General features: G+C 49.0%; 1 protein-coding gene across 1 annotated transcript in view; it reads left to right on the plus strand.

Moving 5' to 3' along the window:
- Window positions 1-19,462, plus strand: part of VAC14 (VAC14 component of PIKFYVE complex) — a 70,444-nt gene that overhangs the window by 40,279 nt on the left and 10,703 nt on the right. The window contains exons 15-17 of the mRNA XM_053399392.1: window positions 15,042-15,216; window positions 15,805-15,923; window positions 17,700-17,779. Of these exons, the coding sequence (XP_053255367.1) occupies window positions 15,042-15,216; window positions 15,805-15,923; window positions 17,700-17,779 (374 nt within the window). The remainder of the gene's footprint in view (window positions 1-15,041; window positions 15,217-15,804; window positions 15,924-17,699; window positions 17,780-19,462) is intronic.

Consider the following 19,462-nt stretch of genomic DNA (forward strand, 5'->3'; position numbering starts at 1 on the left):
TTGTCACTGAATTCTGAGATACAGGCTGCACTTTTTGGAAAAGACCACTGGTGCCACAGTGTTCATTCTGCACTTGAAGTAGTAGTTTACTGCAGTCCTCAGCTGAATGTGGAAGAGGGTGGAGTTGGCTTCACTTGCCCAGTTGGAAATGGGCCTCTTGTGTTATCGGTAGCTGTGCTCTGTGGGTATGTCAAGGTTGTTGGAGGTTTTGGAAATCAGAGTTAAGATTCTCTCTGCAAACAAATGCTTTTCATTGAGTTGAACAGGTGCCACAAATGTGCCTGCTTCTACAAAGACTAAGAAAGAGGGAGGAGTTGAGAGCATGATAGACAGGTGGAGAGGAAGGCACCAATTCAGCGTAGTCAGTGCAGAGGACCAGGGAACTGCAGGGGGGCCACATGCCTCCCCCCCAAAAAAAATGTTTTCCCCTCTATTGGCTTCTGAGATATAGCTGAATTTTGGCCCCTGCACAGCAGCTGGATACCTTTTATTTTACTTAAAAATAATAATAAAGCTGATAACTTGCACTGAATCCTATGCCAGGTGCTTTCAAGACAACCCACCTCTGCCCTTACAATTCACCCCAGTCAGGTTTTTTCTGATTTCTTGAGATTCCATTTTTTTTTTTAAATACCACTGAGTCTTAGAAAGCTACTAACATTTGGCAAAGCAGTATGTGTCAGCTGCAAACAGCCACTATCCATGGCTTTCAGAATCCCAGCAGCAGCAGCAGCAGCCTGTTGACATTCTCTTCCCCGTTCGCATGGCCAGGGAATGCTCATCCTGAGGATTGCAGGGGGTCACGCTGGGCTCCCCCTGTCCTTAGAAGCTGGAAGTCTTTGGGTCTTGCATTGTTTTTAGATATAGGAGGACTGGATTTTTCTGTTTTGCTCAATGCACTTTGGCAGTGGGTTTCTCAGAGGATGGGAGAGGAGAAGGTGGCTTGTTGGGTTATAAACCAGTTTGAATACTGTGGAAGCCACAGTATTAAAGTCCCTCTTGCATGATCAGAGAAGGCCACAGGGCAAGGGGAGCCAGAGCACAACATGGGTGCCTCTCAGTGCTGCTAATGGGGCAGGGTTGTAGCTCAGTGGGAGGGCATCTGCTTTGCCTGCAGAAGGTCCCTGATTCAATCCCCAATGGCATCTCCAGATAGGGCTAGGAAAGGCTCCTTGCCTGAAACCCTGGAGAGGTTCTGCCAGTCAGAGCATACAGTACTGAGCTAGATGGACTGAGGGCCTGATTCAGTATCAGGCAGCTTCCTGTGTACGATGCCACATTTATCTGTATGCCTGTGGTGCCCTAATCTTTCCCCTTCTCCTTTTGAAGGGTAGGTTTCTGTTGAACATGAAGCAAAATATTTGATGACGAGAGCAGTTTGACAGTGGAGCTGATTTAGCTGAAGGGGAGTGGTGGGTTCTCCTGTGCTGGATGCCTTTAAGCAAGCAGGGGCTGGACAGCCATCTGTCTACCCGGGGTGCTCCAGATCTCTGGCTTTCCTGCATCAAGCTGTACTGGGGATTGGTGTGGGGGGGGGGACTGGGCTTCCAGGAACTCCACAAGGCTCCCTCCAGCTCTCAATGCATCTGAGCAAACTGCCTAAAACTGCAAGCCCAGGCTTTATTTTTTTTTTAAGTTAATAGATTGATTTGTTCAATAGATTCATTCAATACAGCAATAGGATTATTTACAAAATTAAGCTAATGTATGATACCACACTCCATCAATATGTTGAGGCATCTTGCGTCTGTGTGGGAGACCCTTTGGTTGGGCAAATGTCCAATTTATTTTACTCACTGATGTATTAATTCACGGATCTCCTTTTCTATTCATCACAAGGCAATGTACTTTCCAAGAGCTTTGCAAAGTGGTGGAGGTGGCCCTGTGCACAAAGCGACTTCCTCTCCCTCTTTCCTTCCCCCAAAGCGTGCATGATGTTTGTAAGGTAGAAAGCATTCTTGGCGGTGTTGAGATTATCTCAAGGTAACAATTGACTAGTTAAGCAATCTCTAAGTAGCCATTGCTGCAATTAAATCTTAATTGGTCTGTCTGCACTGGATAGGACCCCTCATTGCTGACATGTGGCTAAGCATAACTACTTGGGAAACAGCTGGTCCATTCTGTGGGGAGAAGGCATATTGGCCAAAGACCATTCATTTCAGAGATGGTAATGGCTCCTTTGGCGCTATTAGCATCCCCGATAAATAAGAGGATGCTTTTGAAATACGCAGGGATCATCCGTGCTTGGTCTCAGTGCTCATTTTTAGTAATTGATTGACATTAAGCTTCACATCTGCAGCCTAATGGCTTCAGATTCTGAGAGTGGGAGGCAGGCTGCCTAGTTAGGTAGGTGGTCAAAGTGAGCATGCCAGTGCTTGTGATGTGGAAGCCCCCCACCCCCCCGACCAAGTCTAGATGTAGATGCAGAAGTGGCATATATCTGCAGTATGGGGCAGGTGGCAACTCTGCTTTCAGAAGAACCAGAATGACAGGGAGTGATTTTTGCTTTTTTAAAAACCTTTGCATGGGGTGGGGGGGGGAGTAGCTTTTCCGAGGGGTTTCTTGGGCATTGGAGCAACTTGTAAAACCGAAGCCAGTCTGTTTCGATTTGGTAGCTTCTAGCTAGAGATAGGCAAGCTCTCTTTGGCCTGGATTGAAAATGTTCAGAATTTTTCCAGGGCAGAAAAATGGGGGAAAGGAGAATAATTTCCCAACCTCCTTCCTTTCCCCGCAGAGCCACGGCCCCTTCCCTTCCCTCATAGCAGCAGCTGATTAGTTTAAACCAGACCCTGCTGGAGAACCCTAGGAAGAGGGACACGTCCTGCTTTCAGGGGGGCCCACGTGTCCCTGAGAAAGAAGACCCGAAGCAAAGCAAAACGCTTCTCCTCTTTGTCCTTGCTGTTCCGGTGCCATCAGCAGCCTTAAATATGAAGACGGAGCTTCTGCGCCCAGTGGGCATTTGGCCAGTAGGGGAATGAATGCCCTTGGCGTGGGAGGCTGCACAGTCAGTGGTGTGCAGAAGGGAGCCACTTCAGAGTGCAGGTGCCTCTGGGAAGAGGGTGGCATTTGGGAACCACTGTGTTTGCCTTCCCCTGGGCTTCTTGTGGGTTTGCCTTCTTCCTGCCAAGTGGAGTCTTGTGACTGGAGGATGCATTCAGTTCATTACAGCCGGCTGTGATCTTAGCACTCCTCGCTCTTTCCTCCGGTCTGTTAGTCCCACACCTGGGAAGAAGGGGTTGGACACTGTTTCTGAAAACCCTGCTTAGGTTATTCACTTGGATAGCTTAGTTATCAGTTTGTTTTGCCCCCATAATATCCAGGTCCAACTAGACAAAGGACACCCACCATTTCAGCATGGGGATTAATAGAAGGACCATGACAGGAGCGAATATTCTCAGTAACTATACTTTTAAACAAACCACACTTCCTTGAGTTTCAGTGTCCTCGAGAAGTGTAGCTGTTCTAAAATTGAAAGCAGAAGCTTCCAGCCTCCTTGCAGGCACAATTGAGAAGTAGGAATACAGAAGCCTAAGACTTGCGATGTCTAGCTAATGTAGTATCAGGAAACCATGGTCTCCTGTTACATCTGAAGTGAGCCATGGTTCTCTGTAGCAGAAGATGCTAATTGGCTGCCATTAAGTCAGTAATCATTTGTGTGTAAACTATTCACCCGATTCCCTATGCATTTCTGAACGCAGTGAAGGTATCTGAAGGTGCCATCTGCCTTCAACACTCCTCCTCCCTCTGTGGAAATCCTTAATAACATTTATTCACCTTTCTCATGCTGTGTAAAAGGAAGGTGCAGCCTTATCACTGCATATTCCTCAAAATTGGATAAGCCTGTGAGCATTTGCTCTTGTTAGCCCCCCTGAAGCGTCTTCATCTATTGCGTTTCTAATGAAGAAATTGAATGGTTAGAAATAAGGAGCTTGAGCTGCCTCGGAAATTAGGCCACAGCTGTCAGCCTGAAAGCAAAACATGCATCTCTGAGGAAGATGCTGGCAGAATCCGCTGCTGATTAACCCCCTTTTAAACCGAGTTGAAAAAACAAAAACAAAACTCCTGGTGCCTTGAAGCAAGCTGGGGAAAGCAGCCAGAGAGAGGCAGGGAATGGAACATGATTCCTCCTCCATAGAGCGAGGGCAGAGATCTTCCTTTTGCTGTGGGTCTTTGGAGCTTTGGTCCAGCTCAGCCTTCCCTAACCTGGTGCCCTCCTCCAGAGGCTTTGGGCTACAACTCCCATCAGCCCCAGACAGCCCTGCTGTGTAGTCTTCCCTTAGCATGGCCTTGCTGGCTGGGGCTGATGGGAATTGCAGTCTAAAACCTCTGCAGTGTTTAATAAACACTTGGGGGAAATTGTGTTTATTACAAAGTGACTTAAGTGTCACTGTCTTTGTGTTGTTCCACTCAAAGGTCAGTGAATCTGACCCCCTTGCTGGTACAGAAAATCTGTCGCCACAGCTTCCCTAATAGGTGACCATCCAGCCTTTGCCAAGAGGCCTGTAGCGAAGGAGAGGCTGCAGCCACCTTCCAAGGTAGGTCTGTTCCACTGCAGAAAAAGCTTGTGCCGTCGGCTTAAGTTTACTGGAGGTCCTTTTTCTTGTCCTTTGAACCCGTTGATTCCGATGCTGCTCCCTGAAGCAACAGAAAACAAGTTCGAACTCGTTCTTCCATGTGGATTTAATTTTCAAATAGTCAATGCCTCAAGCTCATGTTTATATTTAATTTGTTTGCACAGGGTCAGATGCCATCTATATGGTACATTAAAAGTGTTCCCTGTAGACCCCTTGGAAGCAGTTTAAGTAGTAGCGTTCTTGCGATACAGTCCTTGCCTGCTGATTCTCTGCTATATCTGTCAATCCTGAGCCTTTGGGGAATGGTGCGCAAGCCCATTTCACACATACGCACACACCCCCAGGGCTCACCATTGGGCTCTGTGGGAGTCCTTGGCCATAAGAGCTCAGCCATGCTCCATGGCGTCTCTTGATCTCTCTGAGAGCAGAGATAAGCAGGAGTTTTGGGATGGCGTTTGCTGCAAGTGCCTCTTTGATGCTTGCTCTGTCATACTGGCAGAGGAAGGCTGCTTCAAAATATAGGTTGCGGAATTTTCCACCTTTTATTTTTTGTCATTCTGCATGGTCTGTTGGGAAGTTGGCTGTCTTAATTCTGGGCAGTCAGAAGTGTTGTGCCAGGGGGTGTCCCTTTTAGCCAGGAGAAGTTGGGGCTTCTTACCAGGCCTGGCAGAGCCTCACGTCACCAAACTCTGCCATGAGGGTGCTGCTTTGATCCTCTTGTGTTTGCACTTTCCAAAAGGGTTCCCTCGCCGCTCAGCACCAGCTGCTGCTGCTGCATTGCTGCGGCCTGGACACAGATCTTCATGTGTAGCGGATGGGGGCAGTGGAGCTGGAGCGGCCATGTGGCAGCTGCTCAGTTTTTCAGCAATTGTCCTCTTGTTATAGGCTCGGCCAACATGCTTTTCTGTAGAGGCCTGGAGTCAGGAGTCAGAGTAGTTCTTTGGGGTGTGATGCTGTAACTCTGCAGAGAGCCCAGCAGGGTGGGTGAAATCTGGGCAATTGCAGGACAGAGCCTCCCTCCAGAGTGTTTCCTTCCTGTTCATATTTTCCTGTGTGGCTTATGGTAGCCTTGAACACAATGGCTTGGGAGATGCTTGCTCACTCATGCTCCCTTTCCCTCTGGCTCCACTATCTTTCCTCATCCTCCATGATTCCTTTCCTTAGTTCCCTGCTCTGGAGCTTTAATAAAGGCAGGGCTGGCAGGAGTGATAGCTCCATCCTGCGGTTTCAGCAGGGGGAAAGGCAGTGTTAGGTTCAACTTCTGCCATTGCTTTGTTTGGCCCCTCCAGAGTGAGAAGGTTTACTAGAGGAAGGCAAGAACTTGGGGTATCTCTCCTTCCTTCTGCTTTGTTGGTATCAGGGCATTCTAAAAATGCAACATGGTTGTCCATGTCGAATTGTTTCTGCTCCCATAGGCTCTGCTTGAGCAAGGGGCAGTACCACAGGCCATATTTCAACAAGCCAAAAATAATGGCTGTGATCTCTACAGGATCTTGGGAATTGCACAGCAACCAGATTTCAGGAAAAGGCTGCGTCCTGTCCATGATGGAGTCAGGACTGCAGTTTCTCCCCCCCCCCCATCTTTTCACAGTTTGGCTCTTTACATGCCTGTTGCAGGAGCTCAGGCTTTACGTCCTGTGTCTGGTCATGTTAGGCTTTCCTCTCTTTCAGCCACAACACATGGATGACCTGCATAGACACACACTCCTAGCTTGTTTTTCCTTCTGTCCTCCAGTCACTCACAAACACCAGCTCCTCCAACCATCTCATTCCTGTAGCAGCCATCTTGGTTTAGGGAAGAATCTCTGCCCAGACAAGTCATTTGTGCTCTTCCATTAATGATATTCCATTGATTTACAAAGAGACTTGAAAATGTATAACACAACAGGTTTTTTTCAGAATAGGAAGGGCAGACCCTCTGCTGTTCCTTTGAATGCCTGGCTGCAATTAAAAGGGCATGAAAGCCTCCTGCTGTATGCTGTACCTGTGCAAAAAATGGCTACAAGCAACACAAAATTGATAAAAGAGGGGCATTTTAAGTAAACTGCCATTTTTCAACAGGTCTGGCTGGATTTAATGGATCCTCCACGCTTTGTTAAATCTTCTGGATTTTATTAACACTTCAAACAGTGTGCCCTCTCTATGTTCTTCTCCGGCTTGTATAATTCCACAGCAGGCCAAACCTTCTTCTGCTCTTTCCTGCCTGTGGTCCTTGGAGTGTTATTGACTTTCAAGTGTGAATGGTTAATGGCCTTTGCCTTGCTCCTGCTCCTGCTCCTCATAGAGGGCTCTGTGTGCCTCGCTGCGCCTGAATGGCTGAGGGGTGCCAGGGGTGTGATTCTGCTTGGCCATCAAGCCCGTCTTTCAGCCGTGGCAATCTCTTCCCTGGAGTCTCCAGATGCTTCACAGCAAGCTTTGGAGTTTAGTAACCTGGAAGCAGCAACTTCCCCTTGCACCTCTACGTAGCAAGTTTTGCCCAGGCTGCATGGACACAAGGAGAAATGTGCAAATGCCAAACTCAGAGGTAGAACAGCTACCCGCAGATGTGGAAAACCAGATTCAGACCTTGAAACTACCCTATGAGGTTTGGGCAACCTTCCTCTTTCTGTTAGAGCATTTTCAGTCCTATCTAGCAAATGTTGCTTATGAAAGCCAAAGGTACCTCTGGGTGTGTCTGGACTCCGAGGGATATTTGTCACCCTATTCCTGCTTCCCTGGAAATCACAGATGGTGCAAAAGGGGCTCCATCTAGATCTGAGTGTGGGTTGCGGCCTTGCCGGTTACTAGGTCAGTGAGTAGAGCACACACTTTGCACGCAGAAGGTATCAGGTTCAGCCTCTGGCACCTACAACTAGGGCTTGGAAATGCTCCTGTATGAAGTTACACATTGTCTCCTCTAAATTGACCGTTCACTCTGATTTCTTTTGGTGGAGATTATACGAGTATGGGCATCCCTCTTGATCTGCTTGTGTGGAGGTTATACATCTTCCCATCAACCATTTGCCCCACAATTTTTTAGTTTAAAAAGTATTTTTTTTATTTTAAAAAATGAATTTGTTGCGTCAGATCACTTTAATCCACTTTAATTGCACAAACCCAAATTTCCAGTGTGTTATTGAATCCCTCCTTCAAAATACTGGCAGTCTGAAGAGTTGCTGTCAGTCAGTGTCAACCAGGGGAAGGGAACTTGCGGCTCTTCAGATGTTGTTGGACTCCATTTCCCATCAGCCTCAGCCAACATGGCCAGCAATGATGGTAGTAGTAGTTCAACAACATCTGGAGGGCCACAGGTCCTGATTCCCTGGGTATAGACCATGCTGAGCTCAATGGACCAGCAGCCCGACTTGGTGTTGGGCAGTTTCCTGTGTGACCTGCATGGAAAAGTCTTGTGTGCTCTCAGCCCCTTAGAACAAGCTGTTTGAGCTGGCAAAGCACTACTGCAGCCTGCAAAGGCACATTTCAGACTGTGGGCACAGAGACTGCAGAGGTGTGAGACAAATGCCTGTGCTCGTCATCGCAACACAGTTTCCCATTTCAAAGCAAGCAAATCCATGGTAGGCTGAATGAGGGGGCTGGCCTGTAGCCAGGGAATGCAAATAATAAATAGCTGAATGGAAATCTGTGCAAATGTCTGTGTTTTGCCCGCTCCTGCTGATAGAGAGGTTGCGTAGTGTGAGAGGCAGCAGCAGAGAGGCTCTCTCTTTTAGATTACTGTACCCACCTGCCCACCCCCACCCCACCCCCGGTGGCCTCTCTTGAAGCAGGTTGGAGCCTGAACATGGAGCCAGAATCCTTGAGACAGCACCTTGGAAAATGATCTCCTCATCAGGGCCAGAAACTGCAGGGCCTTTTTGGCTTTTTTGACCCACTTAGGCAGAGAGGGGCACCCAGCTGACTTTTGCTATGCCTAGATCAGTTGTAGTATGTAATGTGTCCTTGGGGGTATTCCTGCCATTAGGCCTGAATGATGTATTGGTACATCGTCTCGGACCGGTTTGAGGTCCAGATTGTGATGGCGTTTTGACCCGGCTATATATTGTGGGTGGGGCTGGCACCTTAACTCCCTTCTCCGGCCAAATGGGCAGGCTGCCTCCTTCCTCCCTGTGCTGGGCACTGGCAGGGCCAGGGGCGGCTTCACCCCAGTGCCTTGCAGGGCCGGTGCTCCTTCCTTTTCAACATCATGATGTATCACTAAATTGCAATGTACACCTGGTGATATGTCACAATGTTGAAAGCCTGATATCGCCTAGCCCTGCCTGCTGTGAAGCCTTGTTGGCATGTCCTGCATGATGGTGATGATGCTGCCACTAACCTTGCACGCTTGGGGCTTGCGCAGCAGATAGTGCCACCCGCTGCGGTTTGCTAGGGTGCCTCTCTGCAGCCTTCCCATTGCCCATGTGCCATAATCCCCCTCAAGCCGCTTGTGCCAAGGATGCCGGAAGGGAGGGAGGAGGGGATAGAGGCTGGCTTTTAATGAGATGGAATTCACCCGCCAGAAATGTATGTGCTCCACATTTCCCACGTTACTGAGATGACATAAGGGAGTTTCCATGTGGAATGCTTCAGCTGTCGGTTGGGATCACAGAGGACGCCAGCTGCAGCATCGCCCCTGTTGGTTCCTGCTGCTCCTATTCTCTCTCACCACCCCTCTGCCCTCCACCTTCTGTGGAGAGCCTCTATAAACTTCCCAGAGGTGCAGCAGGGCAGAAAAGAAGTTCTTGGTTTGAAACGAGAACACAGAATAAGTCTTCTTAGTAGCCTTCCCCCCTCTCACTGCCCCAACCCCAGAAGCAGCATGGCTGTTGCTTCAAGGTAGTAACTAAAGAGCCTCAAAACTCATGAGTGTCATCACCGTGAAGCATATGTGACAGGTGTGGGTGTGCGGCATGGAAAGAATTGCCTGTTGTGTCTCAGTATGTAGAATCTTTGCATTCACTCTTATATCGTTCGCTCGCCAGGGAGCGCAGTTTGCTGTCTCCATCAGGGCCTTTTCAACCTCTTCTCCAGAACTGACATGTCAAAAAACTACTTGGTGAGGAGGGGGTGGGGAATGGAAGAGGCCTTTCCCTCCTCCTCTTCCTCTCCCTTTTCCTCCTTTCTTTTCACCTGGATGTGGGGGCCTTGCGTTGTCGCCCTTCCTTAGTGTTGTGCTTTGAACAGTGGCCTTGGCGAGAAGGGGCATCTGGGTGGGCCTGGCTTTGTTCTTGTTGTCTTCACCCACCTAATTGAGAACCAGAATCTGAAATGCAGCCCAGGAAGTAGCCGAAAAGGGCAGCATCGATATGGCTGCAGCAGCCGCTGGTGTGCTGTCTGTGTGACATTCCTTTCATGCAAGCTCTTTTTCAGATTTCCCCAGGCCACAAAGAAACAAAATGAAAAGAAAACCCAAGCTACCTTGCCAGGCTAATCGAAAGCAGGCCTGCTAGTAGCCAGCCGTTTCCTTTTGGACTCCTGCATGAGAGGAGTCAGGCATGAGCCAGTGAGATGTCAGGGCTTCTATTTCTGGAAAATGGCTCCTCCTTCCTCCTTTTTGGTCAAGGGAGCCAGACGTCGTCCCCCCTCTCTCCCCCCTCCCTGCTTGCTGCTGTAAAGTGTGTGTGTTTGGGGGCAGGCAGTCACTGGTGGGCTCTTTCCTCACTCTCTTCCTTGATACATCTCTTTCTTCCTGGCTGCTGCTGCTTCTTTTCCTAGAAAACTTTCCAGACTGTGTCTGCTTTTTATAGTATTGATCTTCACTCCTGATCTGCTAAACACAGAGCAGTTTTTTAAGGAACCCTGTTGATAAAAGTCACACAAGCCAGGTCAGAGTTTCCCTCCCTTTCATTCTGGGAGAGGAGGGAGCTTGCCTTCTCTTGGTCAGGTTGGAAGACCACACCCAACCAGAACGTGATGCTGTATCAGATACAAAGACTGTCCTCCAGGCTCCTAGAGCAGCAGGATTTACCATAAAGTAAATATTCCTCCCCACCAATAAGATTTTCTTGAATCCAAGTCCAGCATCAGAATCCACATACTGTTTATTTTGTTCAGAGACTCCAGTCACTGGCATGATGGTTTTAAGCCATGGATATATCTACCTCCTGACCCCTTAGCCTTCTTGCAGAGACTTGGAATGTCTCCTCAGAAGTATGGGAAAGGTCTGTGAAGATCTTCCTAATAGACTGTCTTGTGATAGAAGAAGTGTGTAGAATCCCCTTAAAATTACTGGGCCTGGCTGTCATTTTCAAAGTGGGTGAGTCTGCACTTTGCAGATGGCAAGTTGGGGCTGCATTTTGGAGTGGCACATCTTGCTCACAGAATTTCTGGCTTTATTGCCACCCCTTGCCCAGTTTGGTCAATAGATGCAACGTGTTAGGATTGCCCAGGTGGAGACTGTGTGGATGAAGTTTGTGCCCCTGTCCTCCGCTGGGCCTCTTAAAAATTAATCAGGTGGCATCTCCTGCTGAGATCAAGAATCTTCAGCATAGGTTGTTAACAATCAGCATGTCGACAAAGCAGGCAGGGCCATCAGAAAGCTGCTACCCCCTTCCTTCTGCTCTGTTGGAGATAGATCTGCTCCCTGATTTGATTGCCATTAAACATGTGCCTGGTCTCACCAGCAGGTTGACAGCACTGCTATTTTGAGCCCCCTTCCTGTTAGCGGGGAAGATGGGGCGGCTGTATTTTCCTTCAGGAGAGTGTCGGATGCCCTCAGGCAGTATTTACAGATGCCACTTCTGATTATTTGATGGCAAAGTGTTTTGTCAGTGCAGGAGCGAAGGAAAGCTTGTGATGGGCCTGCAGAGGCCCTTCAATCCTCTCTGTAGAGGAAAGGGGAGATCCTCACATCTGGCTCTGTGTGGAGTAGGGAGCAAAGAAGTGTCAGGAATTTGCACTTCTGTTCTAAAGTGGTGTTCACAAGGAGCACCTTTATTGTTCAGATTTATATGTTGCCAGACTAATCCTAATGGGGCCCTCAAGTTATGCACAACAAAAATGAAATAAAAACAAGTCCACAGGTGCTCCAGATCCAGTCAGCAGCATATCAGAAGCGCAGATCAAAAATGCAAATCAGCTTGCCATACAAAAAGCACGTTCTAGGTAGTGAATTCCACAGAATAGGGAAGCGTGCTGAGTGGGCGCTTCTTGATCCAGAAGGCCTTTGTGGGTGCTCAGAGAGCAGGACTTTTGTCTGGTGAGCTGTTAACGTATGGGAGGATCTGATCCCTGAAGACACCTGGAGTTGGAACCTTTAGGGCTTTAATAGGGCTTTAATTTAGGGCTTTAATTGCTCCACTGATGGAGCAAGTCCATCAGTGTCAGGGTGATGGGCTTCTTCCAGCTGGCATCCGTTGAGAGCTGAAGTTTCCAGATATTCTTCAAAGACAGCCCTGCACACAACGCATTAGAGTCCAAAGAAGAAGTTGCCAGAGGATGCATAAAACTGAGAAAAATAGGAAAGAGCACATTTGCAAAGCCACATCCAGCCACCAAGGCTGCTTAGAGGTACAGCTCAATCAAAGAGCATTTATCCCAACTGTTCATCTGGACCCCAGGCAGCTCTCCTCTTTGCCCCTAACCCCCATGTTTAGTAGAGTGCCCCCCTTCCTACAGCTTCTCTTCTGGGTGGAGTTGGTTTGCCCTGTTTCGGCCCATGACAACTTCTCAGGGAAGCCAATGAAAAGGAGAAACAGAACGGTGTACCTTCTCAACACAACGCCAGCAAATTCTGGACTGATTTGCAGCAATGCTGTTTTTGACCTCACAGTTGCTAATGGAATTGCCTAGCGAACATGAGAAGAAAGGAGGCTGGCCTCTGAACTGGCCAGAGGAATAGCAACCATGAGCGGGTGGGCACAGGATGAGGAGGGCACCACCAGCCTGGCCTGGCTTACAACTCACCACTTAGTTCTGGCCAGTATCAGTCTGATCTTTCTCATGCTTTTCCCTCCACCCACACTCAGGTGCCCTGTGTTTTTAGTCTGTGAGCCTGAGAGCAGGGTCTGTGTTTTCAGAGACACATCTTTATCTGAAAAATGAGCTGAGAAATATATAATAAAATGGAGTTCAGGTAAGAATTGTCTCTCCATTCCAGAACTCAAGGTCATCCCTGATAATGCTGGGTAAGGTTTTTGTGCTTCATGCTTAGAGTCCAGCTCTGACTGGGGCCAGCCTATGCATCCCATCCCTTTGATGGGAGGGAGGAGACACATAATTGAGCCATGTATCTTGTTTTGGATTGTTCCACTGAACTGTGGCCTGTGCACACTTGCCACTGTGGCACAAGCAGAACGCTGCAGCTTCGGGTGACTTAAACATCTGAGCAAATACCGTATCTTCGTTTCCTAGGGAATAGTTTCCCCAATCTCAAGAGCATGCCCTAATCATGTTTGTGGGGTGTTGGTCTCGATAGGACTCGGAGCCCCATCAAGACCATTTCTCTCCAAGTCTCTCTGAGAGAGATTAAAGGGAGCTGCATATGCAAACCTTGGTGCTTGTGCTCTACAATCTCTTGCTGAATCACCCTCTTTCAGACTTGAAGCTGTTCCTGCAGTAAGAGCCCATTGGGTGCTGATTCTGAGAATCCCGCCCCTGCCTCCCAAGGAAGCAGCTGACAACAAGACTCTTGCAAGCTGCTGCTAGTGGAGTGGAACCCTCTGATGGCGATGGGGGCCTGGGAGGGGGCGAAGCCTTGCTTAGCGATGAGCTTGGAGAGGCAAAGCCCCCTTGAGTTGGCTCCCTTCCCAACTCTCTGGAGCTGTATCCCAAAGTTGGAGGCCTACTTTTTCAAAGCATGTCTCTGCAATTTAAATGGTCTTTGACAAGAAAATCTTAATGAGTGTCAATGCACTAGGGGAGCAGGGTGGGGGTGATTTCTCCAGAGTTTCTGTTTGGGACTGATTGAATGACTATTCTTGGACTTGAGCAGAGGCCTTGAAATGAATTATTATTCTGTGCTGGAAATAGATCAAAACCAGAGCTTTAGAGCCTTTAGAAGGGCTGAAAGAGAAAATTGATCAAGTCTCCCTCGCCTGGGGTAACTCAGGTTGCCGTTTCCCATGTCCTTTGAATGCACAGAGCTGTGAAGCCAAGCTTGTTAAAGGAGGCAGCAGCGGTAGCGGCATTAGCACTGGGCTTTGTGTCAGGCGTCCTCAGGCAAACCCTACAGTGCCACCACCGCAGGCTTGGCAGGGAGAAAGAGGGAGCCCATAGAATCAAAACAAACACGGAGGGAAATCTGGCGCTCGGTTTCCAGTGCAGAAGATCTTGGGGGTTCCTGGAGAGGTTAAGCAGAGCATTCCTGCTGTGACTTGCTGAGTCCCTGTGAAAAAGCTCCAGAAAAGGTCAGCAAGGCTGGGGCTGGGTGGGCTCTGAGCAGATACATTGGTAAATCAGAACCACCAGATTTGCAGCACATCTTTGGGAATTGGAGACAGGGTGCAACACAGGTGAACCTCTGCTGGCTTTCTGCTGTGAAATTGGGGGCATCTTCCTCCCTGCACAAATAACTTTGCAATCACCTAGCACACCTTCCAGATATATCATTACTGCCACAACATGGAACCTTTACTGGAATCGTGGGGAATAAATATTTATTCAAATTTAAAAAAAAAACTGATAGAAGGGAAACGAAGGATGAAGATAATGCCACATGCAAGATTTGTTTGTTTGTTTGTTTGCATTTTCCTACCTTACACTTGCTTTGAACTCAAGGTCATTTGTGAAAGAACAAGGGTTTGACCTCAGCCCTCCACTCTGTCTGGAAAGCTTGAAATTGCTTGTGTTAATCCAGAACAGATTGGTCTGGGGTGAGGGTGGGGGCGCTGCCTGATGTGTCCCAGGGAGCGAGTTGGAAGGAAGAGAAACTAGGTGAGGCAGCTGTTGTTGCTGCTGCTATGTGTGTGTGTGAATGGGGCCTGTAATAAAAAAGCTGCAATATGGAGCACTGCTCTCTTAGGATACTCATTTTTCTCTCTCTTCCATTCTGGTTTCCCCTTTCCAACAGGCAACCTAGTATTCCATGGCCTCTGAGTGAGCTTACATCATTGGGCTGTTGGGGGTCATTCTTTCTCTTCTCCCCTAAGTGTTTTTTCCTTCATAATATGTGTTATACCTTTGCAAGACCTAGGGGTATTCCCCAGAGCATTTTAATTTCTCCTTTGTTCCTCAGTGACCCTGTTTGCTAAAACCCCATTGGCACTCACCAGCTGAGTTCGCTGTTAGAAGGAGCGATGGGGCTTCTTCCCTAAGGGGCAAGTTCAGTCTTGGCCTACTGGGTGACAATGCTGATAGGAAGGAGAACACCTTTGTAAAGGCTTGCTGCAGAGGATGGGGCCAGGCACTTGTTGCATCCTAGATTCTCACCCAAGATGATTGTCTTTGATATTTGGGGATTGTGGTGGTGGTATCCCACCCACCCACCCTCCAAATTCACAGCAACCCTCTTTGTTGGTCAACTCCTAATCTCCATTTTTTGGTCCCATGCAGGCAACTCTGTCTTCTCCTGAATGCTGAGAACATCTTTCACTCAATGGCTGACATCCTGCTGCGGGAGGAAGACCTCAAGTTTGCCTCGACGATGGTCCACACCCTCAACACCATCCTCCTGACTTCTTCTGAGCTCTTCCAGCTGAGGAACCAACTTAAGGATCTGAAGACGGCGGTAAGTTGCACCTGAGAAGATGTGTCTGTGACTTTGCTGGGCTGTGCAGCCTCTTTCTCCACCCACCCTTGAAGTGACTTGGGCACTGCATGCTGGAGCTCAGGCGGGCATCAACACACCCACCCACCCACCCTGTTTTTTAAAGCTGTCCAGGTTGGTTGTCGCCACTGCCTCTCACAGGAGTGAAATCAGAACATGAGAAGAACATCCACTTTCCCCCTTCCTTGCCTTCCTGGCATCAGCTGGCCATATGCAATTTTCAGCTGTTTTCTGCTACCAGCAGGACAGAAAACATAAATTTAACAAAGCCCCCCGGGGCGGGGGCAGGCTGTGAATGCCGGATCATGTGTTTGTGTCGCCATCTACCATAAGTGGCACACATGGTGGTCCTGCTGTGCTTGGCAGTGCTGAAGCCCTGCCACCAGGACATCTGGCTCTGCATTGTTGCAGGAGGTGACCCCTTTTCCCACCCTGCTACCTAGTTTTGGGGCCTCTGTTTTGCTGGAGTTGCCTTTGGTTCCCAAGAGCGGACTTGGGAGTGGTGTGTGGAGGTGCAAGTCAACTCCTCTTACTTTTTTGTCTCCCCAGGAGAGCCGCAACCTGTTCTGCTGCCTGTACCGTTCCTGGTGCCACAACCCTGTGACCACCGTCTCCCTCTGCTTCCTCACTCAGAACTACAAGCATGCCTATGACCTCATCCAGAAGTTGTATCCTTCTAGCATGGGGTGGGAGGGAAGGTACATGAGACGGCGGCTGTCTGCACTGTGGAGTCTAAGCAGGCCTCGGAAGCTGCTGCCTCTTGGCCCATAAAATACGGCAGTGAACTCGGGCTGCCAATTAGAAGTGGTCAGCCCCAAGGTCCTTTACATTGCGGAAGGGATCTTCATTTTCTGAGATTCACCATTGCACATCATGATAGCAGCAGAGACCAGAACAGCTCCTATGGCTGGAAAAGTGTCTCAGATAAAAGAGCTCAAAAGTCGTAAGGATGTTGGGAGATGGTGGATGATGTACAGGACTGGATGTGCTCCCTGCCTCTCTCCCTCACCAGACAGATCTCACATAATTCAGTGCAATGTTTCTCAAACTGGGGTCCTCAGCTGTTGTTGGACTGCAACTCCCATCATCCCTGACCACTGGTCCTGCTAGCTGGGGGTGATGGGAGTTGTAGTCCAACAACAGCTGGGGACCCAAGTCTGAGAAACACTGCGGGTTTGGTCATCTTAAAATTGGCATAGTGCAGAAACAGAGGAAAGCAGAGGGCGAATGGGGGCAGAAGAGACAGCAGAGCATCGTTTCAATTACACATCCTTTGGCTTAGCTGCAGTAGGATATTATTTTGGAGATTTATATCCTGCCTTGGATTGATCCTCAAAGCAGCTTACAATAGATTGCAGTAACACAGAGAGAAACCTAAAGCTCCCAGCCATGCAGAGCATTGACCACTGAGCACGTGGCACAACTTGCTGGTTAGGACTTCCAGGAAAAGGGGAGGTTTGAGAAGAGCCTATTTGTAGCATTCGCACGGTTCTCAGCTAAGGCCAGTTTCACACCTAATGCTGCTGGGGGGTGCTGGGGGTGCAAACCGCCAGGCCCCGTTACATGGGGCTGCTTTTTGTCTGAAGTCTCTCCTATGTGCTTTGAACCATGTTTTAAAATTCATGGCAAACTCATCTTCAGACTTCTAAAAATTATATTATTGGGCATAAACAGAGTACTACAGGCTGTATGTGCATGACCAATCTCTTAGGTACACACAAGTTCAGATTCTCTTTTAAGAGCACTTGGAGTCTATTAAAATTACAATAATTTTAATCTTACTAAGTTTATGACCACCATTAACTTTTAATCCGCTAGAGCATCCTTCGCCTACCTAGGACACTCCAGACATTTTGGACTGCAACTCCCATCAGCTCCCCAGACAGCACCAGGTTGGCGAAGGCTACACTAGACTGTGTACATTTAGATTTTTGCTGTTACCACTGACCTGCTTCTGCCACAAAAATTTTGAACATGGGCCTGCCTTAGCAGAAACTGTCCGTTCCCAGGATTTTTTTTTTCCAACAATGAGGATTAAACAGCTTCTCTGTTTTTAGCTCATGTTTCCATGTTGAGAAGGCGGGAACAGTCAGATCTGGCAGAATAATCCACATTTTGTGCTTAGCATTGGAAAAGTGGCCTGCGGGTAGGCAAGGGGGGAGGGAGTTTCTTCCAGGAAGGCCTCTCTGTGTCTCTGTACGAGCCCCATCAAAAGGCAGCGGTGTTTTGCAAGCACCTTCATCATGTCATCTTCAAAGCCAGGAGCTTAAGAGAAGAAGCTTGTTCATCCTCTCTCTGGTCTTTGGCTTTGTAGGGCAGTGTGGTGTTAGGCTGTGTGGCTTCTGCCCACCCCCCTGCCTAGTGCCTTCCAGATGTTTTGGACTACAAATCCCATCAGCCCCTGCCAGCATGGGCAGATTAGGCTCCTTAACAGCCGTGCTCAGTGGTGACCTGGAGGTCACAGTGGATTTCCTGATTGAGGTTGACAAGCTGGTCCAGTTGATCGAGTGTCCGATTTTTACATGTAAGCTCTCTTTCACTCTCGCTGAAGTGTGTATGTGTGCGCGCTCGCATTGGCAGGAGGGTTTGGGGGGCTTTGCACTTTGTGGTGCATTAGCATTGACACACGTACCCGAGGCCCCTCTCCTCCCCCACTCCCTCATTGCAACTGGCGACGTGGCCCAAATAAATAGAGCAGAAGTTATGAGCCTCTTTGCTGTGAGACCTTCTGGCTCATGTGCCCATTAGGGCCATCCAAAAGCAGCAGCAGCATTGCAGTGGATAGGGAGCAGAATGTAGGTTAGGGACACAAACTGCATTTGCTCAGGGGAGACCAAGGGAAACAGGGGATGAAAAACCAGTCCCAGGGGGGAAGGTGGGAGGAACTGAGTGGGTCTGCTCTGGAGAAGAAAAGGATAACATACTTCAAGTCCCTGAGGGCCCCCTGCATAAGAGAAGTGGAGAGCCTTCTTCGCTGCTGCTGCTGCTGCTGCTGCCCCAGAGAGGACAGAGACTTGTTCACATGGGCTTAAGTAATAGGTGGGTAGCTATTAGCTGAACATTAAGAGGCTTGCTGGGAAGAGCTGTTGGACAAGGCGATTGCAGGGTGGGGTGGAGGCCCTCCTTAGCTGTCTTCCTTCAAGCAAAGGCTACTAGCCACAATGGCCACGCTCTGCCTTTCACAGCTGGAGGCAGTCATGCTTCTGAATATTGGTTTGCTGGGAACCACAAGAGATGAGAGTGCTCTTGTGCTCAGGTCCTGCTTGCAGTTTTCCTATAGGCATCTGGGTGGCCATGGTGAGAACAGGATGCTGAACTAGACAGATTGTTTCCCTGATCCAACAGGCTCTTCTTATGTTCTCAGAGGCTGGACAAATCCCTCTTTGATCTGCTGGGGATGGAGGCTCCAGCTCTCAGTCTCCTGCATTGAGCAGGCAAGGGGTTGGACTACTAGGTAGCCTATAGTCCCCCACAAAAAAAGACCCTTTTTGAGTCCAACCTTTGCGTTGGAGGGTGGGTGTGGAAACCCAGGTGACAAGTTCCACTTAGGAATGTGCTTCTGAGCTACCTGTTGCTACAGAAAAGAGAGCTTCAGCAGCAGAAACAACAATTTCTCCCACTCCTGCTGAACCGTGTGACCTTGTACCATGCCCTCCAGAGTTTTCCTTTCCATGCAGCTGCAGTAGCCACCAGTGTAGTGGATGTCAACACAGGAGCCACTTGCAGTGATGGTTGCAAGGAGCTTCTGTTCCATGCAGAAGCCCCCCTCGTTCTTTTGAATTGCTGGGATCTTCACTGGGGGTGGGGCACTGCTGTCTCCCACCCATGCCTGCCCAACTGGGCTGTTGCAAGGCAACCATCTCACTCTGGAGGGGACCTGCAAGGCAATCTGGAGCAGCACCCTGGCCTACACCAAGGTCCCCTTTTCCAAATAAAGCCTCTCCTGCCTGCTGCCCCTCATAAGAAGAGCTCTGCAGCTGGATCAGGCCAAAGGAGGCCCATCTAGTCCAGCATTCTGTTCTCACAGCAGCCATCAAGTTGCTTCAGTGGAAAGTCCACAGCTGCACTCTTTCCATGTGATTCCCAGCAACTGGGATTCAAAAGCAGGCTGCTTCTGATTCTGGAGCTAGTAAGCAGCCATTGTGGCTCGGGGCCATTGATGGCCCTATCCTCCTCTGTGAATTTGTCTAATCTTTTAAAGCCATCC

This window comes from Podarcis raffonei, chromosome 8, assembly GCF_027172205.1.
Source record: "Podarcis raffonei isolate rPodRaf1 chromosome 8, rPodRaf1.pri, whole genome shotgun sequence".
NCBI lineage: Eukaryota > Metazoa > Chordata > Lepidosauria > Squamata > Lacertidae > Podarcis > Podarcis raffonei.